The sequence below is a fragment of the Opisthocomus hoazin genome, chromosome 1 (genome assembly GCF_030867145.1).
Source record: "Opisthocomus hoazin isolate bOpiHoa1 chromosome 1, bOpiHoa1.hap1, whole genome shotgun sequence".
In the NCBI taxonomy this organism is placed as follows: Eukaryota; Metazoa; Chordata; class Aves; order Opisthocomiformes; family Opisthocomidae; genus Opisthocomus; species Opisthocomus hoazin.
In genome coordinates this window covers 127,214,465-127,237,360 of record NC_134414.1, presented here as the reverse complement: position 1 = coordinate 127,237,360, position 22,896 = coordinate 127,214,465, and the positions used below count along the sequence as shown (strand labels likewise).

At 42.0% G+C, this 22,896-nt stretch overlaps 1 protein-coding gene across 1 annotated transcript; it reads left to right on the top strand.

Moving 5' to 3' along the window:
- PLCXD2 (phosphatidylinositol specific phospholipase C X domain containing 2) lies at window positions 1-22,217 on the top strand. The gene is made up of 4 exons (XM_075435192.1): window positions 1-151; window positions 11,869-12,329; window positions 13,512-13,753; window positions 16,497-22,217. The coding sequence occupies exons 1-4, from the start codon at window positions 1-3 to the stop codon at window positions 16,657-16,659; spliced, it is 1,017 nt and encodes a 338-aa protein (XP_075291307.1). The 3' UTR covers window positions 16,660-22,217.
- The last annotated feature ends 679 nt before the right edge of the window (window positions 22,218-22,896 follow it).

The following is a 22,896-nucleotide window of genomic DNA, read 5'->3' as shown; positions in this document are numbered from 1 at the left end:
ATGAGGCCCCCGGCCGGGAGGGAGGGCGGCCGGCGGCGGCAGCGGCGGCGGCGCTGGGCCGCGGGGGCCATGGCGGAGAGCAGCGCGGACTGGATGGGCTCGCTGCCGGCGGCGCTGCGCTCCTACCCGCTCTCCAACCTGGCCATCCCGGGTAGGGCGATGGGGCGGGCGGGGGTTGCTCGGGGGCCGTGGTCGGCGGGGCCTGTTCTCCCCCCCCGGCGGGGCCCGGGCCCGGCGCTGAAGGGAGCCGCCTCCCGAGCGCCTGGGCCGGGTCCGGTTGTGCCCGGTGCTGCCGCCGCGGGCTGGGCCGTGAGGCGTTCGCCTGCCCTTGGGAGCCGGAAGCTGGGCGTTGGCTTGAGCCGCGGCGGCCGTGCGGCGAGCCCAGCTGCGGGCGTCCGAGCCTGGCGGGGTCTGAGGGCCGGCTGGCGGGGAAGGGCCGGCGCGGGCCCGGCCGCTGCAGAAGAGGCAGCCGTGACCTCTGGAGGCCCTCTTCAGAGCTTCTGACGTTGCTGAAGCAAGGCTAGGCGCGGGTAGGGAGAAGGGCTTGTTTGCGTCGGATCTAACAGCCGGGGGGTTCGCCGGAGGGAAAGGTCTTTGGTAGCAGAACCTGCTCGGAGAGTAAAAGGGTACGGCGTGGTTATGAGATCTCCCAGTGCAGGATGTTACACCGAAGGCACGAAAATACTGTAAATACTTATAAAGTGTTCCCCTTTTCCAGCAGAACTCTAAGTCTAGCTCCTGTGCAGAGCTGCTAGGTTAAGAAATTGGTGAGGATGAGTGTTGTCACTTGTGGCTTACAGGTGGATAAACTCACAAATGAGGAAGACAACAGATGACCCTTAAGTTACTTAAGTAATAGACTGAATTTCCTTCTGTAAATGGCAAAAAAAAAATCTAATATTGCTTGTAGATGTCAAGAGAGAAGACTGGGGCTGACTACTGCAGCGACTCATTGTGAGACTGGCTGTTAGCGGTGCAGGCTTGATTTTCGTAGTAGTGCCTTAGCTTGTCAAAACTCTTTGGGTATGTGTTGTGTAGAGGGCATGTGGAGACACTTCCCTAGAAACAGAGTGACTTCCTTCTTTGTGCCAGCAGACATAACCAAATGGCATTTCAAGCATGTACAGAGGCACTACACACCACCTGTGGGGTTCCACAGCACGCACTCGCTGCTGTGTTTCTTGAATTGGAACAGATGAAATGCCTTGTTTTAATCAAAAGTAACACCTTCCCCCTGCCAACAATAGCAAGATTCATTTGAACAGGGAGGAGGGAACAGAAAGGAAGTTCGGTGTTCGTATAAAATTCAGGCAGCTGCAGATTTTGAAACTTCATTCTCTGTTTTAGTGATCAGTAACAAATCAACTTTTTGTTGCTGTAGCAACAAAATGCTGTAAAACTTTGTTTGCAGGAGGTTGTGATGCTGCTTTGGGTTAGGTGCATTGTGGCTGTCCATCACTTGCGGTACTGGTTATGTGATGTTTGTAGTAGAGGAACCAAGAAGTTGAGTTCCTGTTGTTTCAGTAATGCCATGCAGTTTTCAAAATCAGAAGTGTTTTTTTTTAAAAAAAAAAAAAAGCTTGCAGGATATATTTATTTGTAGTCAAAGTTGCTGTATGTTACCCCCCCTTTCCTGCATGTAGGTCATACAACCCGTGAGTAGGGGGATGATGTTTTGGGTAGGTGTTTGGGGATTTTTTCTTTTCTCTCTTTTTTTACTTTAGTCCACTGATTCTTTTGCTGAAGTGAATTTCTGGGGGCAGTTGCAAAGAAAGGATTGTACAAAACAGGTTGCAGTTAAGGCATCTGTTTACAGATGCTGAACAGCATGAAGGCCAGTGCTACCCTCAAAAGAGAGATGAAAGGCAGGCTTCAGGTCAAATGAGAAGCATTGTTGTCTGTGCTTAATACCTGTGTGCTCATTTGACAGGTATGGCCTGCTTTTGTCCATCTCCAGATGCCTTTGTTTTCACTGCTGGACTGATGAACCCAACTTTTGGATTTTTTGTTTTGCCCTCCTCCTTCCCAGTCACCCTGCTGAAGCAGTTGAAACCTTAAAGCTTGTTTTAACTTTATTAAAGTCAGCACTCAACCTGAAAACTGTTGTTGATTTTTAGTTTTTTATGTTATTGTACTTTGGCAAAATGCAGCATTTGAGGGTTAAAAGATTCTACTTCTTTTTAAAAAGAGGCAAATTGTTGGCTTGATGGGGCTATTTAAAGTGAAAGAATTAATAGTATACACAGAAAAGAAACTGTTTAGATTTAAGTCATTGCATGGTGTTGTATGGGGTAGAGTTTTAGTAACCCTCTTGTATGAAGCTAAGGATGGTCTGTATAGAGTTCTGCTTCTTTATCTATTGCGAACAGTTTCGCTTTTGAGCTGCTTGTTTTCACCTGCTTTAAAAAAGGTAGCTGTGACCTCTGATGGTCCTTTTTGATGTACACTGTTCTATGATTCCTTGAACTATTAAATGTGGTGTGAAACATGCTACCTGAGGACTGGGAAAGTCGTCGTTTGCTCAATCTTTAGAACTGACTGGTAACAAATACTGTTTAAGATGGGTATTTTGTGAGGTATACCAGTTTGGTGTTTACGTGCTGACTTAACTGTGCTCCAAACAAAGGAGTACTTTGAAACATTCAGGGTCATCCTCAAGGCTTGGGTGCAGCCAGTTCCAGAGTTTAGGCTTTTCTGTTGTTTCTGTTGGAAAAACTCTAGACTAAATTCTAAACCAGTGTAGTCTTGTCCAAAGAGAAGCGATGAGGTTTCCTGTGCGATGTGATGAGAGAAGCAATCTTTTGCAATGAGAAATTGCCAGATATCAAGTAACTAAAATGTCATCAACTTGCATGGGTACAATAGTCAATAAATTAACCAGCTTCAGCAAGTGGTGACCTTGTGTGAAACTCTAGAGGGTTTTCTCTTAATTAATCTCTTAATTTTCTCTAGACTAATCCACTTTGTGTGTTTCAAAATGAACTCTTAAACATTTTGATTGTGAACGTGACCCTTTGCAGTGTAATGTATTGTAAGTTATAGTATGTGTTTAGTCTCAAACTGTTTTACTTCAAACAATTATATGGAATCATGTACAACTGACACTTGTTACTTTTTTTGGTCATCTCTTAAGCTACGTGCTTGGTTTTCGTATTTTCCTCCTTGAGAAATGGAGCCTGAGAAAAAAAAATGCAGTGCTGTTACTAGTCTACTTGCAAAATAAATTGGCTATTTAATGATTTTGCTGGAGAAGCCTAACCTGTTTCTTTGCTTGTACTTGCATACTGTTAATTTGTAGCACCATGGCATGTCCAATTTGTACTGTTTCATTTTGACTACTTGCCTTTTTAAGTATTTTTTTCAGTATCACAGTTAACTAGGTGCTAGAGTCTGAAAAGTCTCTGCTTCTGAAGATACAGCACCAGTTTCATCGAGGTTTTACATGAATACTGGTGTTAGGACAGCTGATTCAATTAGATCCACTTTCTGAGAGCAGGATAAGCTTGTGCCAGCTGTCTTGAGGCAGCAAAGCCATCTAGCAGATGCTAACTGCCAACTGTCAGTGTTTGTTTGCAGAGTGTCCAGCCTCCAAGGTGCTAGTTGAATGTGATGAGCAGAAAAGTAGGCAGTTCTGTTTTCCTTTGGGTCTTGGTAGTAGTGCATTTGCTTAATCCTGGCTGGGTTGTTCTGTCTTTGATTAATTGAGAGCCATGGCATAACTCTTTGGCATACTCCCTATTTTTGATCAAACTGTATTCCTGGATCGGTTGCCCATTTTGGTCAGGGTAGTTAGCTGTGAGTAGTTCCCCAGTGCTGATTTTCTTTCCTTATATTCTAGAGGAAATTTATGGTTACTTAAGTAAGGATCCACTAGTATATGGGAGAGTAGGCAAGGTGTTTCTTGCAGGAGCACCCAGAATAGTTATGGGTGTCATTTCATAATACAAGTAAGCTAGTCAAATGCCTCTTCTGTCCCCTGCCTTCCCTCCTATGTTCCTTCCTTCACAAAAAAAAAAAAAAAAAAAAAAAAATCCAAAAAACCCCCCAAAAAAAACCTCAGGACTTCCCTCCATTGGTGCTTGTGTGGGCCTACAAGTGTCAGTGAATGCATTTGGCAAGCTAACATGATGGAAGGCTCTTCTGTGTTGATGGTAGTTGGGGGGAATTTTTCTGGAGAAGTGGTCCCTGCCAGAAGAACTTCCTAAAACCACTGTTGTTTGTGTTTGGACAAACCCCAGGATGGTTGCTGGAGCGTGCGGCTGTCCTGAGGGAGCACGGTGATTAACCTGGTGTGTCACAGTGCTGCACGTGTAGGCAGGAAAGAAGAGGTAAGATGGCCATATCTAGAAAACATGGGGGATTGTATTTTCTGTCACATAGCTTGAGTTAACCTGATGTTGAGGAGAGAATCAAGCTTAGTTGGGAACAAATTAATGTGAATCTGAACAAAGTTCAGTTTGAATTGAGTCTCTAAAAAAAGAGCTGAAAACTGGAAAACTTGGAAAAAGATGTTTAGTTCAGCACTTCGAAATGTGATGTTAAAAAACGTCATTTAACACCAATGGTCATGTTCTAGGTTGTAAGTTTTCATTTTTACTCATGAAATAGAAATGTTTGTGTTGTAGGTCAAATTTTGTACATGTGACTCTGATTTGAAACACTGAAAAATTTTTGCCACCAAAAGTTAATTTTTCAGATACTGGTGTGCCTAGAGCTGTGTGTGATGCTAGGCGGGGTGTCCTGCTGGTGTGGAGCATGCTGGCAGGGCAGCCTGTGCCTCGGGAGGGGTAGGGCAGCGCTTCAGTCATGGCTTCTGGTGATGCACAGAGCCTTTTCCGTCATCTTCTAATGCGCCAGCTCGTGTCCTCCGAAGGTGCGTGGAAGGATGGCCAGGATCTCGTTTCTAAGCAGCGCAGAGCAGTCGCAGCACGGTGCTGCTCCTGCCTGCCTCAGGCTGGGCGATGGGTGGCAGGTTGCTCATGGGATGCTGGGTTGTAGGCAGCTGTAGCTGGTGGGAGAGCTGAGTTTTACAGTTCTACAAGCATTTTTTTTTTAACAGAGAAAATAAGCTTGGCTCAAATATGGCTAAAATAGGACTATATGGGAGAGCTGAGATAGTTGTTGAAATGTCTTTGATTTTCACTGATTTTTGGAGAGGTGTGTCACTGGCCTTCGAAAATGGTAAACGTTGGTCTTTGTGCCAAACTACAGCATTTGTGAAGCTGCTCAGTTTCCCTCCTACAACACACAAACATTTAAAATTAACTTTCTAATTAACTTTTAGTTGAATAACTTTCCATAGTTTGTTCGTGGCAGTGTCAGTGTGACTGTAGCTGAAACTTCTGGTACTACATCATGCCACTGTTTCCGCTCTTCGACAGGAAGATCACCCCAAAAGCCTGAGGCAGAAACCTAATGGTTTTGATCTAAATGATCAAAGCCCTACAAAATGAGCAGCCCTGGAAAACAGAGTGTTACAAGTACAGCTAGCAGGCAGCCTTAATGAGGAGCAGCCCTGCCAGCCAAGCCAGTGGTGAAGCCTAAAGGGGAGATACAGAGTGTGGAGGAGTGTGTTTGCTGTGATGACAAGCTGCTGTGGTGCTTGCTGTGCTCACGTGTCAGGCATGTGGGCAATGCCTGTAGCTGGTGGGGCTGGGGACATCTCTGGGGTGGCATCCCACCCACCCACTGGCTCCAGCCAGCTCTGCTGTCCTGATGGTGTGACTGTTCACCCAAAGCCTTTTAGTTGGCCAAGTGGAACTGAAAGGTTTCTTAAAAGAAGCAGCCCTGTCTGGTTAAGAACTGGCCACTAGGTTATTAATTAGTTTTGATTGTTTTTCTCTTTACCTGTATGACCCTGAGGTGAGTTGCTGAACTTGATAATGCTGCAGGTTTTTTTTGTTTCTTTGTTCATGGGCAGGTGTGTGCTACAGGTGTGCCTCCTGAGAGGAGGAGAAGTGGTGGTGAGCTTCAGACTGCATCCTTCTTCCATATGGTACTCCTTTGGAGTCCTAATTAAAAGAATCATTGAGTAGGTTGAGCTGGCCATCTGCTGGGTTAAAGCGCAAAGGGAGAAAATATGTAAGTTTAATGTTCTGTTTCACCCAGCTTTATTTTCCTTCCCAATTTAATCGTCATCTAACAATCAATGAGGTAGTAACCATTAGAAGAAAACAGCTGCGTAAGTATGGTGATATTGAGTGTGATTTGTCCTTTCAGGAAAAGCTCATCCTGAAAATTCTGCCTTTACATGTTGTTTTATTACCTTGGTAATCTGCTTCATTGTAGAAGCAAAGCTCAACTCTTGTTGGAGAGAGGCTATTAAAATATCTTTACTGCCATACTGGTGACAGTATCTAATAGAAATTCTTCCTCTATTCCTAAGTAACACATATTCCCTTTGTACATCCCTATGTGAGAAACTGGTGTAGCGGGCACTGGGTTTGTGCAGAAGTTCCCATGGAAAGCCAGCCAGCCTCAGATCTTAGGGTGTCTCGTTTTAAAGGACCAGTGTCATCTGTTTAGCCAAAACCAAATTGTTCTTGAAATGCCACAAAATTTTCTTCAGACAGAATATAAAGAACTTGATTTTTTTTTTTAATCAGGAAAAACTTTCTTTGTTTTTTTACTAAAAGCTGTGCCCTATGGAATTATTCAACAGCCTGGTGAAGAAGTGCAGAACATGCTAAAGTTTTACTTCAAACAGAGAAAACCAATCATAATGTTGATCTAAATGGTGGTTGCTCTGCTTCTGTGTTATGTGAAAGTTCCAGTTTGCCTGCTCTTCCAGAAAAGGTGTAAAAAGAGGGAAATGTACTGTGTAATGAAAACAAGAATGTTTCCCTGGATTCTTTTGGGAGAATGAGCCCTTGGTCCATACACTTCTGAGTGGTCACAGCAGAGAAATATAGGACTCTTAAACTGAAGGTTTTTTCTTTTAAGAGTAGGTGGATCCATTCAGGCTTTGAAATGGTAGGGAAGTACTGACACTTTCTGCTTTGCCAGTCCACACAGCTGAGGTTGCTGATAAGTGGGAAGTCATTGCCAAATCACAAAAAAATGTGATACTGTGTCTGAGAGAATTTTAAGCAGTCCCTTCCTCTTTGTACCCCTTTTATTCCCCCCGACTCCACCTCCCACCCCAAAAGGGGCAGTGGGGGAAATCAGGGTAATTCTTTGAGAGGGAGAGGAAGTTTTCCTAAGAGGATTTGGTCTGTACTAGGCTTTGTCCTCCCTAATGAGACTGCATTAAGAATACCTAAAGGATTCTTCTAGAATTCTATTAAAATATAAATACTTATCTCAATAGTTTTAAATAATTACCAGTAGGATGTTTGTTATTCCTGCTTCTCTTGCCTTTGCTGGGCAAGTTAATATGAACTATTCGATTTGCTTTTCATTAGTGGAGAGCTTTTAAGATGTTAATCTTTTGATTAGAAAATCTGGATTGTTAATGACCTGAATCTGGAGGACTTCTGGGCTTTGAGAGGCACTTTTTGTTTATCCTGTTTTTCTCCCTCAGTTCTGGCACACGTGGGACATAGGGTTTAGAAGAACACTTGTGGGACAGCCTTAACTTGCTAGCACTGCATCCTGTGTTCTTGGAACTTGATTACTGTGCTTGTAGAGGTCTTGGCTATGTAGTGCTTGCTATGCTGTCATGTGCGGTGTTTTGTAATATATGGGGAATGTGAGCAAAGCTTGCTCTAAGAAGGTTTGGCATCACTACAGCGGGGGCAATTCTTTGTCCATAAATGACCCTTTAATGCTTTTAGGGAGTTAGTACAGTATGTTGACCTTGCATCTTATGAATGTTTAACATAATACAAGAGATTTTCTTGCTTTTTTTCATCCTGTTAATATTCCATTAATATCAAGATCAAACCAAATTATTCTGTTCTAGTTAGACTTACTGACAGTGCACCCTCCTGCCCTTCTGCTTTCATTTATTGTTTCTTAGTTAGCCAGATTTTTGCAGAAAGTGTCTTTAACTGCTGCTTCTGACAAGTCCACAGCCTTGCAGCTGGGGAGGCTAGCGATATGCTAGTAGACATAAAAAAAAAAATAGGGGTTCTTGTCTTGTTTTCAAGTAACCAGCAGTGCAGGAGTATATTCTGAGATGGAAGATCTGTACGGTTTACATGCCATGTAGTTATATTTTTAACATGCCTTGAAGGTAAGTTTACAAGCTTGCAAAAGGACACCAAAGTTGGTCGGATTGGTGTTCATTCCTATCCCTGCACTGCAACTGTATATGCAGAAAGTGCTGATGTGGAAACAAAAGATAATATGAAGCGATTTAGCTAATGACTGTTGAAATTCAAGGCTTAATAACATTCTGTTGAGGAGTGTCATTTGCTTGAGCTACACCATGGGTTAATTTGACTATCAGTGACTAAGTAGTGTGACAAATAGGCAGACTTTGCTGCAGATGTGAAGATAAAAGGCTGCTTTCTAACAATTAGCACAAAGGCTTCAACAAAAAAAGACATCCTGAACAGTGAAATACAATCTATTTAACATACAAATTGAATTGAGAAGTGATCTGTTTAACGTACAATTAACTTGAGAAATTAATGTAAGGAGAATAAAAAGAGGTTTAAAGATATGAATAAAAATTAATCCACAGTTGCACTTACTGGGATAAAATTAAGAGGACTATCCATCATTTTAACAATCTGGTGTTTGGAGGATACCTCTTTATACTGTTCTAACCAGATCATAGCTGTTGATAGTTAAATATCTGGGCATTTGATGGCACATGATTGCTTTCCTTGAAGCTTCCAGTCTTTGTCAGATGAAAGAAATTAAACCAAAACAGAGCGGCAACCATTGTCTGTAAGAGCTGCCAGCTGATTAGCAGTCCCCTAACTTTTTTTGAATGTGCAGACTTTCGTGCTTAAATTTAATGCTTGCTGCTTCATGCTATGCATCTTCAGCCTGTTGGAAGCAGTTGGCAAATCATTTTCTCTTTGTTGCATTTCCTGTGCCTAGCTTGGTGCCGGCGAGGGCTGAGCACCAGGCCAATGCCCTGTGGCTGGAGCAGCTCGGTGAGGTTTGCAGTCTGAGTGCTAATCCGTTCTTGTGCACAGTGACTCAGGAGGTGTGCTGCAGGTGCAAGAACATGCCCTTTGAGGCAGTTCAGGCTAGGTGATCAGAGGCCAGAACCCCAAAGGACAACAAAGTTTCTTAGCTTTTCTGTGCCTTTTGATTTCTCAGTCTGTAAGATGGAGGCTTTAAAGACCTAGGTTCATTAGTTGAAAGACCTAGGTTGGTTAGTTGCTTTGTTCACAATCAACAGGATTAAGGAGTGGATTTATTGAATCAATATAGTGTTATTTATATTTAGGATGTCAGGTGTCATCTAAAGTGTCTCGCTGAGAAGACTTCTTGAGCTTTTTCTTTGGTTTCCTGAGAAAAGTGGTCAGTATAATCTGAGGAGGCGCATGCTGTTTGGGTGGTGGGGAACACAGACCGCAAAGGATTTCTTAGACGTGGAAAAGACTTCTGTGCATGTAGCTATGAGAGTTTTGTGATGCTTGCTCTGTTCAGGAACGGCCATCCCTGTTGCTGTTACTGTACAATGCTACAACGTCAGGGTATTGTCACACATCCTTATGTTAGACATGAATGGAGAGTGTGGTTACCAGCTCTAACACTGAACTACTGACAAAATGGGGCTGGTCTGCTCCATGCTTCTGTTGTGGGCTGGGGCCTTTGCCTGTTAGATTGTATGGAGTTGGGTTGGTTTAGGTTATGCTTTTTCAAAACAAAATCGTGCTGTGTCAGCAACCAGCCTGGCTCCTGGCATAGCTACAGAATGGTTAGGCCTTTGGTGGTGTTTAGGGGTAAAGCGAAGGAGAGCCGGGATTATTTTGACATCATGATGTGATCAGCTTAGCATGTGGCTTAACATCACAGCTAAGCTATATTAAAAGCCGGTGGATGAGCTGCTAACATAACACAGTGATCTTAAATTAAAGGGCCTGGTGGATGACGTGGATCCTCACCTAGCTCTTACCCCTCAGCCCGACAAGTACTCAGTGCTGTTGCTTCAGATTTGCAGTTCGCTTTTTTCTTTTACCACAGTAAAAATTTTCTAGGCCAAACCTGGCCCCAGATATTATTTACACTTGGTGGCTGGCCTTGTGTAAATGACCACTGAAAACAGAATTGGACTTCTGTCAGCCTCAGTATTGATGATGCTTCTCTGTCCTTCTTAGGAGGTAGTCTTCTACCAGCCGTGAAAAGGAGAGCTTGTTTTTGAGAGCTTCAGTTCATGTTCTGATTGGTGATGTCTAGGTATACATGTTGACTTAGTTGTAAATGAGAAGTTCAATTTCTCAGGCTTTTAAGCAGAGCCACAGGGCAGGAGTTTTAAGGATCTGCTCTAACTATAGAAGCATGTCACACAGAGTTAGGTTTCTCAAGTAGCAGCTGCCATGTTAAGGAGTGTGGTTCTTAACGAATGTGTTGAAAAAGTTGCAATGTGCTTGTGGCTTGTTTTCTTTCTTGTTACTTTCTAGAGCTATAAGTAGAATTTGGTTTGTGATAGTGTAAGGAGGAATTTGCTCTTTGTATCCTTAAATGTGCCTTCTGTGTGGCAGTCTGCAAAGGAAAGTCTTTTGTAGCTCTAAAGTATGTGATCAGACTTAAGCTGCTTCTTGGCTCGGATTTGCTTAGAGAGCACTGAATTGGCAACAAAATATTTGATGCCAGCTAAAATTGTCATTTCTTCGTAAGCCAGATTTACTGGTGACGTTGTCTGAGTGAACATAATGGTACGTGTGACTTCTGTGGACAGCTCTCTGCACAGTCTTAGTTAAAAGAAAAAGAAAATGTCTCTTATGGCCTTAGTCTAGCATGTTAAACAATTTTCTACAGTGACCTAAACAGAGGAAGAAATTAAAATGGATAGAATTGAGAACTTAAAAAAAAAAAAAAACCAAAAAAAACCCAAATAAAAAAAAAACTGAAAACAAACTAACACCCACCCAAAGAAAAACAAAAACCCCCATGACTTGTTTGTGCAAAGTGACTCATTCAGAGGCAGAAGACAAGCCTGTTGCGATTGAAGTCTACTTTCCAAATACTGTAGAAGCTTGAAAGACTCATTCTGTTGTATGGGAGGTGTATGAAAGTCTGGTGTCGGAGCTGCAGCTTGCAGTATGAGCCAAACCTTAATATGGCTTCTTCTGAAATGTCTTCACTAGATGTTTCATACTGTATTTTGTTTGGGGTTACACGTTTGGAGGTGGGGAAAATATCTAGGTGTCAGTCCAAAACTGACAACTACTTTGTGATGTAGTTTACTGTGACAAGTACTAAATAGCTTCTTAAGATGACATCTTTTAAAAACAGCTTTTTAGTTACTTGTCACTTGTTTTTAGAAGGCTGATTGGAAAATCACGAGACACACTTTTACAAAAGCTGTGAAGAATTCATGAAGAGTTGATCAGAATTCATTTTAGTGTTCATCTGTAAAGCCTGAAAACTAACCTTCACAGTTCAGTATTTTGGGACTAGTTGAAATTCATAGAAAAAGAGTGCATTTAAGGTTATTGTGACATGATGTTTGGTTTGCACACAGTCTGTTCTTCTATCTGGATCAAAAAATCCTAACAAGATAATCCAGTTGAGATCATAATCTTGTTTATAGCTCTGACCTTGCATCACAGGAAATTCAGCAGTCTTCAAGTAAGCACTGGTACACTAATAAAAGGTTTGGGTAAAGGAGGCTGTGGACGCCTCAAATGTTGTCTTAAAATTGGAAATGACAAATTAGGATTTTTTTTTTTGAGAGTTGCAGGCTAAGGTTTTGGGGGAGTCAGCTTTCTAAAATGAAATATTCTTGGCTTTTGTTTCTAGGGTCACATGATTCTTTCAGCTACTGGGTTGATGAGAAATCTCCTGTGGGACCAGACCAAGCCACAGCCATCAAACGTTTGGCCAGAATTTCCTTGGTTAGAAAGATCATGAAGAAATGGTCAGTTACTCAAAATCTGACTTTCAAAGAACAGTTGGAAGCAGGGATCCGGTACTTTGATCTTCGTGTGTCTTCCAAACCTGGGGAAGTAGGACACGAGATTTACTTCATACACGGCTTGTTTGGCATCAAAGTATGGGATGGGCTGAAGGAGATTAACACCTTTCTTGAGCAGCACCCCAAGGAAGTAATCTTCTTGGATTTCAATCATTTCTACGCCATGGATGACAGCCATCACTTCTTTTTGATTGACAGGATCCGCTCAGCATTTGGATCCAAACTGTGTTCTGTTGAATGTGTAGAATATGTGACGTTACAGTACATGTGGGAGAAGAAACACCAGGTAGGGAAAGGATATGTAATATTTTTCAAACCCAAAAAGTGAAGATTTAATAGAGAAAGCTGAGTTTGGTTCCCACTTATAGGTACTAGACCAAGGACGCTGCTGACAGTCAGTTTAAAGCACGCTAGGGCCTCCTTTATGTAGCGTGCATGTTTCCCTCCATCCATGGTGTGGCTAGACTGTGCCTTGCCCAAAGACAAGTTTGTTAAATAATTAAATCATAGTGTCCCTGGGGTCTTGTGCCCCTTATAGATGGTTTTCTCTTCTGGAAGAGGATGTTGTGCTGACTTGTGTTGGTGAGGATTTGATAAACTGTCATCTTTTTGGCCAGTGCGAAGCATATAAGGTTGAACATGACTAAGGTATAGTACAGAATTTCTTAGCTCCTTTGCAGACACCCAAACCTGTAGTGGCAAGATTAAATGCTGCTTCTCTGTGGTAACAGCTCCCATGTATGCACGCAAACCAAGAACAGGGTTTCAGCAACAGTGTGTAATTCTTAAACTGTAAAACAGATGAGGCTTTGAGGAATTCCTCTGAACTGATGCTGTCAGTGCTTGGGTCCAAAATGAATTGTTTGTAAGTTTGGGTGTTAGTAAGAAGTGTTCTGTCGTTGTGCCATCCTCTTAGAGAACGATCTTACAAGACATAAAATACTGACTTCTGTTTTAGGGAAGATTCTGCTGACAGCAAGACTGACTTTGGCATCTCATGCAGTAAGTGCAAGTGGAATGCCGTTACGCCAGTCAGCCCGGTACGCTTTAGCCACTTAATAGGAGTTACAGGGACAACGATGGGAAGGCTGCTAAAATGCTTAACTTCGAGTACAGATGTAATGTTCTCTGACAGTGCTTTGAACTGTTTTGAAGCTGAATTCTTTGAATGACATTTCAGTATACTCCTGTCAACTTTTCATTTTAAACTGATGACCCTTAAAGCCTGAAGCAATCCTGTCCTCATAGCTAACCAAAATGATCTCCATCTTCTTTGTGGCAACAGTGCAACAAATTTACTGACACTTATGACTCAGGAGCAGCTTGTTTTTGCTTGGTCCTCTTTTCACTGCTATGCTAGCTGCTGTGGTAGCTGTATAAACATAAACCAGCGCAACATCCTGTTTAATTATAAATAACATAGTTGTGAAATTTTGGTTATTTTTCTCCTATTTTTTTGTTCTGTTAGGTTCTCATATTCTACCACTACCCTTTGTATCGGGAATACCCCTTCCTGTGGCCAGGGAATAAAATGCCGGCACCATGGGCTAATACAACCAATGTGCACAAACTGTTACAGTTCCTGGAGACCACTCTTGAGGAACGAAGTCGTTACGGGACTTTTCATGTTTCTCAAGCAATTCTCACACCTCGAGTAAAAACTATTGCACGGCATCTGATTCGTGGTCTGAAGAACACACTTGTTCATAGGTAAGGACTTGTCTTGATTTCTCAGTTCTTTACCATGTTACATGTTGAAAGAGGCACTGAGTAAGCAAGAAACTATGAAATGTTTGCTTAGAAGTAAAACTTGATGAAAGCGTGCAATTTTGCCTCATTACTAGTGCTTGTGAGTCATATTTGCAGTCATTAAAAATAAAGAATTACTGAAAATAATAAAATAACAGGGTATATATGTAAGTATAAGTGTGTTTCCTGGTATTTGGAGCTCTTTCTGAATGTGATATGATTTCATAAAACATGGGCTGGACCTCTTATTTCAAACCAATAGTTCATTCCAAATTGGCTGCCCTTGAGTTTAAGGAGGAAAAAGCTTGTGCCACAGAGGAAAATTGCCTATTTGTGGGCTCAATTTTGCATTTGTCTGTACAAATCTGTCTCTGTAATGTCAGTAATGACCAAAGATGTATGACCTGGGGCACTATTATATCTTGGTGTTTTTTACCAAAAATTAGATTAACAATTTGATTCTTTTATACCACTGACTGTTGTACAATTAATTTGCCCATGAGTAAGGTCATTAAAAGAAGGTTTTAATTCAAGTAGTGCAGGGTGGTGCCAGTGGTTTTTGATAGTGATAACAGCATGACAAGGATAGCTTTCATGTAACTTTATTTGATGACGTTACCACCTTGTAGCCTGTTGGGTAAAAACTGCCAGAACTGTAACAGTCCTGATGGGATCTGGTCTCCTCGCTCACTGTTCAATGTTGCCTGCTTTGATGTCGCTAACAGCTTATCTTGCCATAATGATACTATGTTCTAAATTACACTTGTATAGGTGGTCACCACTGGTGTAATTCGATCAACAAATAAGCTTAATATTAAGCAGTGATATAAACACACATCTTCAGTAGCCAGTTCATGTTCCCTTTAGGAGAATCATTGGTTACTTTAGAAACAATTACAGTATTATATTGATTTTAGCTTCAAAATAACTCATTTTCTTAAAAATCCTCTCTAAAAATAGCAAGTGTTGTGCTTTCGCAGTCACAAAAGTTCTTGATGGAAGTAAGAGAATGCCTGGTGAAGGCTAAATCATGGAGTTTTCAGTCTCCCTCCTGTTTACAGTCATTATTCTATAAAAAGATAATTAAATCCAAATCATGTTTGCCACAGTGCATTCAGGTCTCCACTCTGGCTTGCACTTTGCCCACGTCTGTGCAGTCAGCATTAAGCACTAGATGGTGCTCAGGTGCTTCAGTGCTGGTGTTTGCTGTCACCGGTTGTGCAAATGAGAATAGGTCTCCTTGGTGAGGATACTGAACAGAAAGCAGGGATGTCACCTATGTCTGCGTACTGTGTATTAAATGCACTGTTGTCTTTTGACTAAAGAATAGATCAAACTGAATTTCTGTTTTTAAACTAGTACATCTAATTTCATGGAATAGGCAAGCAGTTTTGTTTCAAATGACTCCTGGCACAGATCTGGGCTGTAAGCTACTGGTAGACTGGAAGCCTGCCTTCACGTTATCCCAATCCCTCAGCCCTATCGTTACTGCTTGTTTGAAAGTCAACTGTGAAAATTTAATAGATGCTGCTGTTTGCTAAAGCATGATTGCTTGTGTATATTTACACATGCTAGCTGATTTTTATGTGTAAATCTGTCTTTGCAGTTCAGTGTAGATTTCTGCCTTCTCATATGGAAATTTTACCCTGAATATGAGTATTTAAGTGTTCTTGAGCTCTTGCTAAAGGAAACATGGAATGTTCACCGTTAGCTGGCTAAAGTCTGGTGTGTCCCTTGACAGGGACAGTAATTATGCCTGCACTCAATTTCTCTCTTCTCTTGGTTCTTGATGAGATTTTTTTTTTCTGCAACAAGAGCTGTGGAATGTTTTTAGGGGGAGTGAGTTTGTTGTTTTTCTTCCTCATCCTGTTAGCAAATTCACTTGCCTACCATCTTCTCGTATAATTTTGTATGAATATGATGGCACTAATTTAAATAATGCTAATGTAGTCAGTCATTTGTCTCTGTATTGAAAACCCTGATGTTTGCATGTTAGAGTGCAAAAAAGCTTGTGCAGACTCCTGACTTGCACTCTGTCCAAGAAATTACTTGAAATTTCTCCTCACGGTAGAATTTTGAACTCCATTTAACTCTATTCCTGGCATGCCTCACCCTTTCTGTGGTTACAGTGATGTATGGTGGGAGGTTGAAGCCCTGTAGAGCTGAGGGCTCGATTCTGGGTTTTGTTTTCCCTGATCCTGTTGCTCTGGATGGGTGTGGAGGCTGAAAGGAGTTTGGTAGAAATGCAGTGTGCTGACCACAGCAACTTCGTTCCTGCCCACCCTAAGGCAGAGGTGGGCAGGGGAACATCTCAGGCCAGTTACAGCCTTGCCTTGTGCTGCAAGGGAGCCTGCTGTGAAAGTAAGCTTTTTTTGGTTCAACAGGTACTTGGGTGAAAACAAACCAGGACGGAGGCCATTGCAGTGCAGCATTAAATCAATAAATACAGAGTTCACAAACAGTCTTTTGCATGCATAGTAGCTTGGATTGGTGACTGACCAATATTCTATTCGATAGCTAGTGACCGCGTGCTATGTTAAGCACTAGTCTCATCAGTCGGTTGCATTTTGAGTGGTAGTCACGACCTGATCACGAATGTGAGATAATAACATCTTTTATAAGCAGAATGCTGTGTTTCAGATAAGTATGTATATAGAAGAGTCTCGTTTAAAATGCTTAATTTTCTGTATTTCAATTTCTTTAGGAACCTGCCCATGATTTTGAATTGGGTGAAAGCACAGAAGCCAGGTGTTATGGGTGTTAACATAATTACATCAGACTTTGTGGAGCTGGTTGACTTTGCTGCTACAGTTATTGCATTAAACGACCTCCTTTTAGACGAGGATGAATCTGCAACTAAATCCTGATTGCTGCGTCCCACTTGTGCTCCTCAGTGGACATCTTCAAACTGCACTGGATGTTTTATTTATGAAGTGAAACCTATTCTAATCTCAGTTAATTTAAAAAAGTTTTCTAGAAGAAATGTGGTCAAACATTGCGTGCGGGCGGGTCCCTTCTCCTGGTGATGCGTGGATCTGAGCGGAGCACGAAGTGCTGTCTGGTTCTTGCTGTGTGTCCGTCTGGCTCCGTGTTTGTCCGAGTTACGCGCACATCTGCTGCAGCCCAGCGCGGTGTGTGCCTGCCGAGGAGGGACTGGCCTCCGGAGCAGATGTCACCGGTTATGGTGCGCGTCTCCCTGGTGACCGGGCTCCCCTCGCGTGTGTCTCCCCTTCCTGCTTGTGTCTCGGCACCAGGGCTCAAACCGAGGATTGCTGCTGGTCCCTTTGCAGCAGTGTGGCCAGGCTGGCTGAGACAGCGTTGTTCTTGGGCTGCCTTGGACATAGCTGGGCTCAGCTGGAGGCTGCTGCTGTATTCATTACGCTGTTTTAGACGCTACCTCTGACTTACTTGAAGAAACAATATTGCTGTTGTTCAGGGGGAAGCTATTACACTGTGTTGAATATCTGAACTGTCCTTTGGGCCCGCGAGGCAAAGGCTTGCCACGCTCTGCCTCTTTGGACTCCAAACTATTCTTCTAGACCTCTTTATTTTACTTGAATATATTTATTGCAACCATGTTTAAGTGTGTTTCTTTTGGCATTAATTTGGAGAATACTTCAGTCTTCAAATTATGAGGATTATAACTTGCAAGTCTGAATTCCTGTTGAGACGTGTGAGAAACCACAGAGCAACTTTTCTTTTGCTTGCTGGTCACCTGTTTTTTCCATCCTTTGAGTTTTCTTTGGGGGAAGTCTTTCACCCAGATTGCCTTTCTCTGGAAGGAGGTGGGCTAAGTGGGTGTTTGCTTGGTATTCAAAGAACTGGAGCTGCTCAAACCCCAAATACTGAATCTGTGATTTGCAATGTGACAGTGAATTCTGAAATTGGACCCAAAAGTTGTGCTTGTAGTCAGAGCCACAACTACGGGGGGGAATTTCCCCAGCCTGCACCCACTTGTGGCAAAGTAAGCAATAGTCACACAAGCACAGGCAGGCATCAGTGCTGCTGCCTTCTGTAGTCATACTCATTTTTTTGTTGATTCACAACAAAATGTGACCATGTGTTCTTGAGCCAATGCGGTCACATGTTGATACTTATCTTCACTTGATTGACTAGCTTGATAGCAGTCCTGCAGTCTGATTATCTTTGGTTAAAAAGAAAAAACACCACAAAAGTGACTGATTAGCAGATGCTCCTCTGCTCAATCATCTTCCTAAAGCAAATGTTGGTGCACGAATTATTCAGTGATTATGAATTTGTATTAATCTAAGCTATTTATAATAGAATGGATTGTCTCTATAGATATTTATTCAAAAGAAAAATGAATCTCCAGTTTTATTATTTATTTTAGTATTGTATCCTGTTATTCTATTCTGTGTCTGCCATCATGGTCTGACAGCCCAAAAAAATCTAAAGCCTCTTTGCTTGATTGTCATGAAATCTGAACTCAGGAAAAATTTATCTAAAGGTTTGCAAACCTTCCATGTGAACCTTGGCCGAGTTCTGAGCAGACCGTAATCTAATTTATCTTTGTTGCATGGTTTTCATTAGAGTTCCTTGAATTTTTTTAACGGAATCCTTTTTCGAAGGAAGTTGGGGGTGGGGACATGTCTGTGTCTCAAGCTGTCTTTCTCCTTTCCTCTTGTGTTTCTGTGATGGACAGCAAGTCATGAAAATCAGTTTTTGGAAACTAAAGCTCAAATTTCTAGTTTAAAAATTCCTTTGAAAATCCCAGCAGAAGGTCTTTACTATTTTTAGTATTTTTTTCTTGTTGATGAAGCTGTTGGAACCTGTTTTGACCAGCACTGTTTTGTTTGCAAAGTTATTTAAAATACCTGCATTTTCCTTAGCTGAATTTTATGTTAACCTGCTTTTCTCATGGCCCCAACTGAAACTGAGATTGTGTTAAATGTATGGGCTTGGTTTCAGTGGTCTTTTAGCTGCAAATTGTCTTAGAGCTCAGAACTTGGAAGAACTTGGTTTGAATGCTGATGAGGCAGAAATAATACGTTTGCAATGTTTCCTGCAGAACTGGAGGACAAGACGAGAAGGTGAAGTGGGTATGATGTTTGCATATGACCCTTAATATATTTTGTACTGTATATATCTACCTCAAGAGATTTATTTGGCTTAACCAGTATTTATATTGTGTGTGCACAGTAATGACTGTGGTGTTAGTCCTTCTGTTGTATTTACTTGAATAGAGATGCGATGGTTGTAACTCAGGGCTTCGGTTAGATATTTGTAAGTACAAACTCAGAGGTTTTTTCTAGCATTTTCTGTTAGCTCTTGCCTCTTGAAATAGTACAAAGGCATGTTAGGTGTTAAGAGTGTTAGCAGAGGGAGAAGAAATAGTAAATAGCTTTAGGATTAAGGATGAAGTGAGGGAGTGGGGAACCATTTCTGTAAGTTCAACATGTCTGAAGACACTGGTGTCATTTCAGAGCAGTGCTTGATGTTACGCCTCTATGTGAGGGACCTGACAGTCTCAACAGCAAGTTGGGCAATTGGCAGATACAATTGCCTGCAGCAGGAGATCTCCTGTGGATACTGTGGATACTCTGGGCAAAATTAGTGCTGATGTTTAGAACTGGTTTTAGGGTAGTCCATCCTAAGCAATATGAGCTACCTTTCCTCTGCCACACATTATAGCCCATAACAAAGCTACTCGTGTAGTAGGCTTCTCTCTGACATGGCGCCACAGCCATCATGCTTTGCAAAATGGAGCTCGTCTGGTCTTGGACTTTGGGCTGCGGATTCTATTTTCCAGCACTATAAAAACAAAAAGGTGATCTGGGCAGGAAGGGAGGATCAAGGAAGTAGGGCAGTAGTTTGCATCCAGCGCCCACGTGGAAGGTGTGGCGGTGCTAAGCCAGGTTCCAGGCAGCAGAGCGGAGCAGGTCTGGCAGGTGAGTGACAGTGGCTGCAGCTTGTACCGAGAAACTCAGCTGAGAGTCTAGTCTCCGAGCGGGCTGCAGCCAGGCAGAGTATGGAGCAACTAACAGCCTGCAAGGTCACGTATGTATAAGCTTGAGGAAAATAAAGTTTGGCGTGAATGCAGGAGAGGGCGATGGGTTCCTTGCTGTTGATGTAGACCTGCATCGGTTGAATATGGCAATTGCCTTGCTTCTGTCTTCCACAAGCAGTAGGGTTCACTTTTAAACAGTTTAGGTGGATGACTGCCCCAGAAGAATTGTTCGGAGGATGTGACTATTCTGTAGGTGCTGGGAGAGAAAAAGCCAGGAAACCAGTAGCTGCTTGAGGCAAAATACTTACTTGAATTGCATATTCTTGAATAATTACTTGTATGGTTTGTTATTACAGATTCAGGTTACTTGTATGTTGTGTTATGACTATCATTTCTCTTCTTAATGTGCAATTACTGAATGCCAAGCGCACTGGTGGTGTGGCCATTCTCCTGGCACTGATTACTGCCATGTGCAATTCAGGGGCATACCTGAGGCTCAGGAGACCTCTGTCTACCACTGATGGGGAGAGGCAGGGAGAAGGTTGTTAGGAAGCATCTACAAGTCTTTAGGATGTTGCTGTGTGCTTGTAGGTGAAAACAAAGAGGAGTTGGTACTAGATTTTGCAGACTATCAATTGCTCAGCTCCTTGTCTAGCAGCTACTGCTCTAAATATATTCAAAAACTGTGGAGCTGGGAGTCATAATGTTGATTTTTTTTTTTTGAGAATAAAAGACAGATTCCTGCTGTCCGATTTTGTCTCAAGAACTGAAGGGATACCAACTTGCCTGTGCTTTGCTGTGGTGGAGAGGATCCCACTGGACAGCACTGGCAAGGCAAGTTTCGGGGGTGCTGTGGGCAGTGAGAGATACCAGGCTTCAGAGCAGAAATGCTGATCACAAAAAGGCCTCTGTTACGCTACACAGACTCTTTGGAGAAGAAAGAAATAACAGGAAAATGGTATCTTTGCTCCTGACACATGCTGTTTTCTGCTGTGTTGTTACTGAGTTAATATGTTGGCATTTAGAAAGCACCTGTGATGTAAAGCTGAAGAAGCACTTTTGAGCAGGGATTTTGGCTCAAACAGAAGTAGGGCATCTGCCAAGATGCTCATCTGTTGTGCTCATCTGGCTAAGCCTTTGGAAATATTTTTCTTTGCGTACCTGTCTCAGGTGTCGGAGTTCATTGTTGTATCAGGTAGTAGACTGGGGTTTAGGACTTGTATAGATAAATAGGGGACATGGCTGTTTTGATTTAAAACTGGGTTACCTATGGAAGTCTGACCAGAGTCAGAGCGTGAGTGACTTGAGGTTTACTTGAATATACAATACTTAACACAGTCCACATGCGGTTTTAGTAAGACTTTCATCTAGACTTGAGCATATTGTTACCTATCCCTAATAAGCAAATTCTTCAGTCAGAGGACCACTGTTTGGGACAAAACTTCAGGAAAATTTTCAGTGGGTGTTTAAGCACAGAGAAATTGTCTAATGTGAGGAACAGAACTGACCCAAAGCTTCATTCAAAATCCAGATCAGGTTAAGATGTAGTCCCTTCAGCAGTGGAGAAGATTTTTTTTTTTTCTTTTCTATGCCTGACAAATTGTTATTCCAGCTTTGGTTTTTGACTCAACAGACGGGAAGAGGAGCCAGAGCATATGCTGAAGAGCAAGTAAATTTTATGCTAAGGACATGTATGTTGAGCTAACTGTGATAAGAGTATAGTGATTTACTTAGTCACACCTTCCAATTACAGTCCTGTTAGCTTTTTGGTTTAGGTTGTTAAATCAGTCTGTTTTGTATTAAAAAAATGAGTCCCACTGATTCAGTGGCTTTCTTGTTGAAGAAAATGTGTGTACTTCTGTAAGTATATTTATTTCTCTAAGAGTCTTATCAAGTCAACAAGCTTTAACTTTCAGTTGTAGGGACTGGAATAGGAATTTTCAGCTTTACAACTATTTGAATTTAATTATATTTTATGTTCCTGAATATTTATGTATTGTGTGTTGTTCACTGAAACAGTACTTCTCTTACCTTTTGTTAGACCTGTGGTAACTACTTCTCTATCTCACTTAAATTGAATGGCAGTGTATTCTTAATTCTGAAAAAAGTATTGATCAGTACATGCTATATAAAAACAATTTTGATGGTTCTTTGATTTTGCTCAATGTCAAATGTCTTTTGCAGTTGAATTTTTTTGTAATATTTATACTGTGGAAGGGGCCAGAGGGAGCCAGGTAAAGAGGAGTTACCTATTCTCAATTCATATTTTGTGCAGTTTCTCTTGTTTCTCTTGGCAGTTTGTGCTCTACCCATCTGTCCAATTCAGTTTTGTGAAACCAGGATACCTCATTTGAGCTGCAGATTAACTTGGGTTGTCATCTGTTTTGTTGTGCTTTACTCTGCATCTGTATCATTGGGGTTTTTAATCCTGAAAAATAAAAGTACAACTTGAATTAATCATCTTTACTGCGTGTTCTCTACTGCTCGTTGTTTTGATACATGATGATTACATTGTGAGTCAATTAGCATCAGTTGAGCTCAGTTACTTTTCTGATGCAGAATGGTGTCATTGAAAGTTGTTGTTTTTTGAAGTGCCATATCTTGCTGCACTTGTGTCCCCTGGGTAATCAGACCTGGACAACGTGCTTATTTTTAGGATGTGCTGAGAACTTCTCTGTGTAAGTGGTAAAGTGATTAGAAAACTGTATGTGCTTGCACTCGCGTGCGTGCACGGTTGCATCTCTGCCTGAACACACTGGGATGAAAGCATATTAGTGCATGGATCCAGTTCTGTCTTGAAAAGCAAGTACAATTTTTGTGCAGCCTCTATGACTGTGATACAGGTGATGAAGCTCCATGGTAACACTCCATCACAAAACAAAATATTGATAATGATTCCCGGAGCCTGGGCTGGATGCTTGTAACCCAGCAAGACCCTTCTTTCAGGTTACTTTCAGCTGGCCTGTCTTGAGAATGCAGGAGTACTGGGCGCAGGGAGAAGGGGGTAGAGGGGGTGACACCGATTCCCTTGTGTTTTCAGACACTGGTAACTGATGGGTTCTGTGTTTGGAGGTTTTGTGGGGTGGTTTTTTTAATCCTTAAGGTACAGCTGGGAGTTCAGACCCTCATCACTGCT

Coding starts and splice junctions, on each gene's coding strand:
- PLCXD2 (XM_075435192.1), top strand. CDS start 1: ATGAGGCCCCCGGCCGGGAGGGAGGGCGGCCGGCGGCGGCAGCGGCGG. Junction 152..11,868: donor CTCCAACCTGGCCATCCCGG/GTAGGGCGATGG, acceptor TTTTGTTTCTAG/GGTCACATGATTCTTTCAGC. Junction 12,330..13,511: donor TGTGGGAGAAGAAACACCAG/GTAGGGAAAGGA, acceptor TTGTTCTGTTAG/GTTCTCATATTCTACCACTA.